This window comes from Apaloderma vittatum, unplaced genomic scaffold, assembly GCF_000703405.1.
Source record: "Apaloderma vittatum isolate BGI_N311 unplaced genomic scaffold, ASM70340v1 scaffold45562, whole genome shotgun sequence".
NCBI lineage: Eukaryota > Metazoa > Chordata > Aves > Trogoniformes > Trogonidae > Apaloderma > Apaloderma vittatum.
Genome location: NW_009704962.1, coordinates 1 through 9877, shown reverse-complemented (window position 1 = coordinate 9877; position 9877 = coordinate 1). Strand labels below are relative to the sequence as shown.

The 9877-nt window shown below is 41.3% G+C and overlaps 1 protein-coding gene across 1 annotated transcript; it reads left to right on the top strand.

Annotated features, from left to right (window-relative positions):
* The first annotated feature begins 281 nt into the window (after nucleotides 1-281).
* On the top strand, nucleotides 282-8432 carry VDAC1 (voltage-dependent anion channel 1). The gene is made up of 8 exons (XM_009865209.1): nucleotides 282-348; nucleotides 929-978; nucleotides 1269-1421; nucleotides 1512-1564; nucleotides 3386-3613; nucleotides 6591-6741; nucleotides 7165-7222; nucleotides 8013-8432. Exons 1-8 carry the CDS (start codon nucleotides 282-284, stop codon nucleotides 8102-8104), a joined length of 852 nt encoding a protein of 283 aa, XP_009863511.1. The 3' UTR covers nucleotides 8105-8432.
* The last annotated feature ends 1445 nt before the right edge of the window (nucleotides 8433-9877 follow it).

The following is a 9877-nucleotide window of genomic DNA, read 5'->3' as shown; positions in this document are numbered from 1 at the left end:
CTGCTGCTCTGCAGGCGGGGGAGAGAGGTGCTCCTCATGCCAGATGCTCATCCTGGTTGGATTTCCCAATTGGGGCCCTAATGCTTTGCATCAGAATGCACAGCTCTGTTATGAGAAGCAGGAGAAATGTTTCCAGGAAATGGCTTTAAAAAAAAAAGACGTTAATTCATGCAGTTATATTGACAAGAGAACAACAGTTGACTCTGGAAATGACTCTGGAAAGGCAGAGACAGTTTCTTTTCTAAAAATACATCTCTTTTATTTTTTTTTATTTTTAGAAAATGGCTGTTCCACCTGCATATGCTGATCTGGGCAAATCTGCCAGGGATATTTTCACCAAAGGATACGGTAAATAAAGCCAATATAAATTTGGTCTTTTGTTGTCTACCTGATTCCTGAAACTGTTAGAATTTTATTAATTTTCCCTGATAAGTGTTCCAATTATTTCCATTAGAATCCAGAGAATTTTCTGTCATAGCTTCACACTGCCCTCGCTCTCTAGAAAGGGGATGTAATTTACTTTTCTGTTGGCAAAATTCTCCCTGTTCCCCACAAGACTGCTGTCTGCTTTGAAAGAAAATTGTGTGTTGTGTTTTGACTGTTTCCTTGTATCGTGAATAGGTTCATTAATGTCAGTAGTTTGCTTTGGAACAGAATGCTGCTCAGTGTGAATAAACACATTATTGCCTAATTTGGTCCCAATTATATTGCTGAGGTCAGTAGGATTAATCAGTCAAGTGCTATCTGAAGTGAGTACGTGCTGCATAACCTGCTTCAGAAAAACGTGCGGGTTGATAACTGTACCCTTGGTTTTTGTATTTTTTTAAATAGTTCACAGGCGATTTAGAAGAGAGCTTTAAGAAATAAACCAGAAAAACTTTTATAATTAACTGACATGTAACTCGTCTTTTTTTTACCCATCTTCTAGGTTTTGGGTTAATAAAACTCGATTTGAAAACAAAATCTGAAAACGGACTGGTGAGTTTGGAAATGCAAACCTTTGTGATGTTCTTGTGCTTAGTGTTTTTTTCTTCTAAAAAGTAAAGTATCCCTTACTCTCCCTTTATCATTTCTCAGATCGATTATAACCTTGCAAGTTACTTTGCATTTATGACGAGCAAACATGTTATTAAATCTTCTCAGAACTCTGCAGTGTTGAATAATATCCCAAATTACAATGACTAATATGCCCTACAAGTATAAGTATTTGCCTGTGTGCAAATATATATGTATTTGTAAATGTGTATGTAATTTCTTTTTCCTTTTAGGAGTTTACAAGCTCAGGTTCAGCAAACACAGAAACGAGTAAAGTTAGTGGTAGTTTGGAAACAAAATACAAATGGGTGGAATATGGATTGATGTTCACGGAAAAGTGGAACACCGACAACACACTAGGCACTGAGATCACTCTTGAAGATCAGGTAATTTTCGGCTCAAAGGATGCCGTTTACAGATTAATTTAGGATAATCTCTAATGGTGAATCCAACCAGTGAATTTCTTTTCTATTCAGCTCGCACGTGGCCTGAAGCTGACCTTTGACTCCACCTTCTCTCCTAACACTGGGTAAGAAGTGAGTAAGCTCAAGTGATGAGGCATATTTTATTTTAGTTTCCCAGCATATTGTGTTGCTTTACTCCTTCCTTCCGCAGATATCGAGACAGTTAATAATTTGTCTGTGTGTGATGAAATTGCATACATCTGGTTTAAATCTTAGTATTATAACAATTCTTTTTAATCCTGAAGCGTAGCAAGCAAACTTTTAAATTCAATAACTTGAAAACTGTAGTCAGGATTAGGGTGTGATGAGAAGGTTTTGTTTGCACTCCTGTTGCGTATTTCTGGCTGTGTCAGAGGATGAGCTGCTGTCTGAATAAAAACACCAAACAAGTCAGCTGTAATGCAGAGCTTAACAAGCTCCGGGAGCCAGTTGGCCACAGCTATAATAGGTTGACACAGTAACTGGGCTCTTGTCCCGAGCTGAATTTATCATCTGAATTCTTGCTGGCCACAGCGCGCCGTGGCGGTGGATGAGTATTTCTGACGGAGCGATTGGATGCCACGTTTTATGTGGGCCAGAGGGATTAAGCAGCAGCTGTAGGTCTAGATGTTGGTTTATTATTTCCCCCCTCCCCGATTATTTTTTTGCAAGCAATGCTGCAAGTGAGCCAAAATATCCTGCCCATTAGCGTCCCGTGGCAGCACTGTGGGGTTATAATCCCAGTGGAGGATTCTCCCTGTCTTCTAGACTGTGTCCTGTGCTGTCAGCTGCCACCAGTCCATGCCTGATTTGACATTAACTAGATATTTTCTGTGTTTGTTAACCAGAGTAATCTCCAGTGTTTGTCAATAATTATTTCTTAGCTGGTAGGAGTCTTAAAAAGAAAACAAACTGTATGAGAATGACAAGTTACAGCTGTGTAGCACTTTCACAGACACTGTAGTACTGAGTTAAAATGATTATCTTGTGGGAGGACTGTTAAAATTTGGATAAATGGAGTGCGACTCGATCCTAGTGGGACCTGGTTTAGGTTGATGTATTTTCTGAATATGAGACACCTCCTTCCCCCTTCTTACTGCTTTACTGGCTGTGATGAGTCTTTCCACAGGGAAAGTAATTTTTAGAAGCGCTCAGCGTTAGCGTGCCTCTGTCGACACTGGTGGGACAGGTACTGCTGACTTTTACAGAAGTTGCAGATCAGCTTATGGCGAGTGCTTTTGGCACCCCCGCTCTTTATTTCTGATTTTGCAAAACATGAGAAATTCCTGAGTCTGAAATACAATGATAATATTAAAAAAAGAGAGCAGCATTGAAGCAATTTCTGGAGACTGTTTTTCCTAGTTGAAGTGAAAGGTTGATATGAAATATCTTACTGACCTGAATTTTCCAGGAAGATTTCAGTAAAAGGCTTCATCAAATGCAGAAGACACTTGTAAGGTAAAAAGAGAAGGAAAAAAATATCTTAAATAAGAACAGCTGAATATATTAGATGTAACTCACTTGCCTTGTCGGAGTCTGCACCCTTGATGTAGACTGACCTAAGGACACATGAGGAAACACTGCTTGGGCCAATAGTATAAAAAGAAACTCAGGAAAGTTTATTTCTGCATGAACTTGGCTGTAACCATTCAATATTGGGAAGTTCTCACTCCTCCCCTGCATCTACCCAACTTCCCAAACCATCAGATTAGTTGGAGATGAGGATTTGTTTGATTGCAGATAGTTTACTGTAGCTAAATTAGGGTTTTGCAAGTGTGAAAGGGAAGGTGACATATCGTGTGGCTCTCTGGGTATGTCTACAATGTCTTCGAGAACTATTGCATTGAGTGATTTAGCTACTACCCACGAGCGTCCCTCTTCAAAGACACACAATTCTTTCTTTTCAGGAAAAAGAGTGCTAAAGTTAAGTCGGGGTACAAAAGAGAACACATCAACATCGGCTGCGACATGGATTTTGATATTGCTGGCCCCTCGATACGTGGAGCCCTGGTGCTTGGCTACCAGGGGTGGCTGGCAGGTTACCAAATGACTTTCGAGACAGCCAAGTCCAGAGTAACCCAAAGCAACTTTGCTGTTGGCTACAAGACCGACGAATTCCAGCTTCATACGAATGTGTAAGTGTTGGCAGACGGGCATTAAAAAGGAATTTGAAAGGATTTTGCTGCTTAGTACAACAATGAAAGGGACGGAGTTTCATCAGCAATGAAAGAGGGGATGGTGGATGTGAAATTGCCTCGTTTAAGATGGCAAACTGCCTTTTTTTTTTTTTTTTTAGCTGCATTAACTTTTTTTTGAATTACGTCGGGGAGCGAGTGCATGATGGAAGGAACTGGAACTTACTGGGCACCCGAGCATCCAGTGTTGTACCTTTCTAAGAGATAAGGACTGTTAGAATCTATTAGTGGAATAATACAGCAAGTGGGTTATAAAAATACTCTTTGTGAAAGCTGAAATCAGACAGTTGTCAAAATCAGACGAAAATGGTTTGATCGGTAGAGAAAAGAATTAATCGGAGGATAAACAAGAAGAGACAAAAGGGAATGAATGGGAGAGATATGCCCTGGGTTTGGTTCGGTACTGGACGGGATGTGGTATAAAAGTTTGATTTAGTATTATATTTCCTAATCTATTTGCACAAGCATTTGTCCTCTCTGAATGCAGTAACAATGGGAAACCAGGGCCAAATTCCATGAAAACTTTAATTCTTCTGTCTCCTGTTCCTCTTCAAAAAGTAATCTATGCCTTTGGGGAAGACTGTTAGGATTAGGCAATCCCTAATCCACTTCCCCCGCCCCCTCCTTCCCCATTCCCTTGGGTAACGGGATATTTTTTGGGTAGCAGAGCTATCCCAGGCTCTTCCTGGTCGGGGGATGAACAACTGTTCTGTCTTCCTGGCGCTGCTTCTTCAAAGCCTTTCTGTTCATGCTGTTTTGCCGAGATCTGGTTTGGGAACTCACACTGCCTTGCAGAACAACTGAACTGCACGGCTCCGGCAGCGCGACTGAAGGATTGCCAGAGCGCAAAAACGTGGGCAGAAAACTTGCCTGGCCACAACGTGTGGGGTCCCCCTCCGCTCTGTATTTAGGAGTTACTCCTCCAAGCACAATGACTTTCAACTTTGCCCTGCTGTAGCAGTTCAAAACATTGCGATACCGGCTTTTGCTGGAAAATGCTGCAATTATTATTACTCTTAATGACAGAAACTAACTGTATAACAGCAGCAGGGGCTCAGATCTTACTGTGTTGCTTCTTGGATCCAAGGATCTGTTTCTTAGGTTGCTGTTACTGCACGCGGATGAGCAAACATCTTCAGGAGGATGCCTCGTTTATTTATTTCCTATTTGGATGCTGCCAATTGACGGGCAGCACCATAAATGTGTGATATGGATAGATTAGCCAGGGACTTCATGTATTTCAGTTTTGAAACGTGTCAGAGTTTTTATATAAACTCAGAAGCAGTTGCATGTGGAGCTCCCACATGGGGACAGTTCAGGGTTTCACAGGAATGCTGTGGCAGAGCTGAGAATTTACCTCGGTGGGGCTTGAAGCATCGTCTTTTGTTCCTGGTGTTGCACAATCCAGCTGGGGACATCAGTGAGTTACTTCCCTTAATGGTGTTGCAACGTATGTGTTTTTGTAGGGGGATACTGTTTTTTTTTCATCTATGTCTGAAAAGTGCTATTATTACTATTAGAATTAAAAGGAGGTCTGGCTCTTTAATTATTATTAGTATTTTTTAACAATAAGTAAAACCCAAAGGGAGGTAGGGCTGGCTAATTTCTAGTTTTAAATATGACTTTCCTCACATTCTAAGCATAGCTCAGACTGCTGCCCCCACAATATCGCCGGTCAGGACAGAGCTGTGTGGGAACCTTGCACAAAATCTGCCTGTATAACCAGCTCTCCTCAGTCCTTTTTAATCCCTCCTTTTCTTGAGAGCCAAGTGTGTGCAGTTATACGCGAGCTTCAGTCTTATCTGAAGTAAGTATTGTAGCGTTTTTCTGGAAGAATTTCTCTTAGAATGTAAGACTGCTGCTAATGCTTGAACTTGTTAAATAGGCCTGTCACTACTGTTTGTGCAGCTGTTAGGAGCTAAGGAACTTGAGGCCAAAGTGGAAAAAGAGGAAAGATTCTAAATCTGCTCCCCTCTTTTTTTAATTCACCGAAGGTTTGGTATACTCTAATAATTGGAACAAAATTGTTTCAGAGTTTAGAAATAATCATAAGTATTTTATTCGCAGCTGTCTTCCACAGTTTAAAGCCCCTTTCGTGCAGTATGTTTGGATCCTCTTTTCAGAAGAGCAAAAATGGAAATGCACATTCTCCCTGGTTTACAAGGAGTGCAAGGCTTTTAGAAGTCTCTTGTTTTTATGATGTTTTGCGTTTTATTTACTAACACTTTATTCCCTGTGTGATGTTGGTGTCAGTAGCTACTGGAAGTTGTGCTACTGGGTTGCATTGGCAGAAGGCTGTCATCTGCCAGCTGCTGGCCAGTGCTCTCTGCAAAATAAAATGAGTTTCACTTCTGCTTCTAGCAGAGACCCATCTGTGGTACAGATGTACCATGAGCTGTTGCAAATGGCACGTGTTTGTGAAAGCTGGCAGACTTGGACATTAAATGGGCATTTTCACTTCTGATACAGTTTGTGTGTCTGGTAAAAGCACGCTGACGAGGCTGCTTAGGCTCGGTGACTGGGCTACAGCCCTTCCAGGGCACTCGGCAGACAGGAAAATAATTTGAGAGATACGCAGAGAAGAATAAATCTCCTTGTCACAAAGACTTTCATCTAGGGACAAAGAAAAATTGGGAGCTGTCATCATTAGTCTATTTTTGATAGTTTGTTATGGCTTTTTTTTTTTTCAGTTCCACAAGCTGTTTGTTGAAAAAACAATAACCATCAATGAATTTAAGCATTTAAAAATGAATTCATCTCCCGTCTGGCCTAATGTCTCTGTCTCAGTTGTTATAGGGACATTAAATGAGGTATCACTGAGTGTTCTGCCAATATAGATCTTACTGGGGGGGGAAAAAAAGGAAAAGCTGACTGTTTTTGGGTGCAGTTTATCACAAGACTGATGCATTCCTTCCAGGAACGACGGAACGGAATTCGGTGGCTCCATTTACCAGAAGGTAAACGACAAACTGGAAACAGCCGTGAATCTTGCGTGGACGGCTGGTAATAGCAACACTCGCTTCGGAATAGCAGCCAAGTATCAGATTGACCCAGATGCCTCTTTTTCTGTGAGTGCTGTGCATGTACATTTCTAAGCATTGGAAAATAGATATTTGTAACAGCAGCGTGAAGCAGCCTTTGCATCAGTAAAGTACAATTTGGGTGCAGTTGGGCAGTCTCTCTGTCTGTCTTGGTTTTGGCAGCGTGAGAGCAGAACTATGGGGCTTTCCTTAGAAGTGACACAACTTTTCATCGCATTATTTGGCCCTGTTTTGAGAAATAATCAAAAGCTATGTTAATAAAAAGATTATTTTCCATAGTGACTGTAGATTCGTTTTGGATTTAAGTTACTGCAAAATTAACTAGATTTTTTTTTTGTGATTTAAAACATGAGAGCCTTTATCTGCTTAAAAGGTGTTACTTAATTTTGAGGCGGGAAGGACTGAAGAAAGATGCTCAATTATTTACATACAGTATTTTTTCCCTTTAAGGCTAAAGTGAACAACTCCAGTCTGATTGGATTAGGATACACACAGACTTTAAAGCCAGGTAAGTCTACGCAGAAGAAGTTCAGAATCAATAGTGTGATATTTTTAATCTTGCTGGGATTTTTGTGACAAAATGGGATTGGTTTTGTAAGACTTTTGTCCCACTTGGCAGTGGACAACCTTTTCCAAGGACTACTGTTTATTTGGGATGTCTGCTGGAAACAGAATTGTTGGAGACCACCATCCACTGACCAGTCGGATACTCTTTTATGTTGCTACAAAATACATTTACAACTAGGTGTTTCACAGACAAATAAATGCGGCTTTAGTACTTTCAGAGGCTTCCTATTACTGAATTTATTTTGCTTGAAAATGTGACTTTCTCAAAGTCTCCTGGTCCAGGAGGACAATCTTACTGCTGTGAAATTGGTTTTAATGTAGTCTAACAAATCTGCAGATTAACATAAGGTATTAACAGTAGACAGGAGTTTGTGCCTTTTCATACCTAGATTTTAAAGTGGTTTAGAAAGGTGGGTCCCAGTTTTTCATAATACTGGACTCTAAAATTAGATTAAACAGTATATCAGCAGCAGCGAACCGTCTCAAAGCTTTAATTACTCTGAGTGATAAAAAGCAGAATCTATCACCATTGTTTATTACGACTTTCATAAATCAGGAAGATTTCATATCTGCAAATTGGTTTAGAATGCACAGTCCTCACAAGGCCAGCCACCAAATTATGTTAACCTGGCTACCCAATAAATTAAAGCAGCGACACAGACACTGTGCTTACTGAACGTAACGCTCCATCCCAAGTTTTAACGGTCTTTTCTCTCTTCTGTATTTTGCAGGTATCAAACTGACACTGTCGGCTTTGTTGGATGGCAAGAATGTCAACGCAGGTGGTCACAAACTTGGTCTAGGCTTGGAATTTGAAGCATAAGGAGCGATTCCACAACTGCAAATTTGAAAATACAGCATAGCTACCTTCAGAATATAGTGTACCTTTCGATGTTTTGTCTGGGATGCAAGTATTGCTAAGTATCAGTCCTGCTAGTCCTGGTTAAAGACAGCTAAGTTTTAAAATGGTGTTGTTAAAGAAATGGAGATAAAAGCATAAAACCTTTTCCTAAGTTCAGGCGCTTTCTTCTTTTTAATGTTATTGCCCATTGCATCTGTCAGCTGCTACATGATTGGAGGTGGTAGGAAGGTATTGATTACCTTTACTAATGTATCGATTACTCGAGGAATATGTTAACATGGTATAAAACCAGAGACTTTTTAAGTATCGCAGACCACTGTATCGTACTGTTAATTCCATACGCAAATGCGCAAACTTGTCTGAAAAAGGGATTTTTTTAAATTTTTTTTTTTTTCGACAGGCATTTCATGAATGGTGTCTTTTTTTTGGTTACCTTACACCTATAGCTGTCTCCAGAACGCTTTAGGTTGTCCACCTTGTGTAAGTCTGTCGCAGAGGAGGTTTGATGTGACTCAGCCAATACAACCTGTCCTGTGTTGTGGTTCCTTTCCCTTGCACTGACTGGAAAGCTTGTAAGACAGGGCCATAATCAGGGAAGAGTCTTTGTACCTGCAAACCCATAATTGCGTCACTGAATTTCAAACGGACTTTCGGTTTATTGCCACTTTTTTTTAGGAACTGAATGGGTACATTTTTAGAGAGTCTTCCATTTTGTGTGGAACTAGACCTCCCAAAATGCTGTACTTGACACTCCTAAAAATGGTTTAAAAACCCAAACCCGACTTGAATAAAATATCCAAATGTCACCTTTTACTTTGTCTTCATGTTAATTGTGAAAACAGTTTCCTAATAACTCTTGGCTCCGGAAGCAGATTGGCAACATCCGAGTGCACGTTTTGTACCACACGAACAAAAAATACTCGGTAAGTTCCAGCCATGGCCACATTCTTAGTGCTCACTGAGCTCTGGCAACCGCACATACACACGTGTTCATCTCATGGGGAAAACAAGATAACGTGGCCTGTTTATCTTTCACTGCAGAATTCCCAAGGTTGCGTTACTTTTCTATGAACAGGGAGGTGCGAGCAAGGAGCCAGCTGTCAGCTGGGATAAGCTTTAGGTGGTTTTTCATGAAAACTTTGTAGCTTTTGATCTGTAAGCAGTGTGCGGACGGTAGGAGGCCGTGGTACAGGTGGATGTTCCCAATGCAGTGATGGCGTCACGACATTGAGAGACTGGGGACAGCCTGCAACTTGCAGCCCCTCTTACCACAAGCTATTCCTGAGTGTTTCCTAGCATGTCTGTATCTCTAATGCTTAATATACTGCTTCTAGAAGAGGTTCTCTTCCAGACTACACCCGTGGAAACAAACCTCAGTCATGGCAGATGCTGGAAGTAAGTTTATGTTCCTGCCAGCTGTGTGTGTCCTTGTGTCCCCACATGCCTTGGGGCTCCTCGCTCTGCACTTTCGTGTGCTTGAGGCACCAGCGTTTTCGATGTTTTTAACCTGCCGGGGGCTTGGAGGTGAGAACAGGAAAGCGTTTATGCAAACATTCTAACTGTGCAAAAAGTGTTTCAGGGCTGTACCGCAGGAAGCCCGGCTGCACACACCAACGCCAGCGACTGGTTTATGCAGGACGCAGTGGAGGCTCCAACCCTTTAACATCGACCTCCTGAAGGAAGAAGGAAAACCCCGGGTTTTTGCTGTGCTGGACACACTGGCACCGCGCTTCC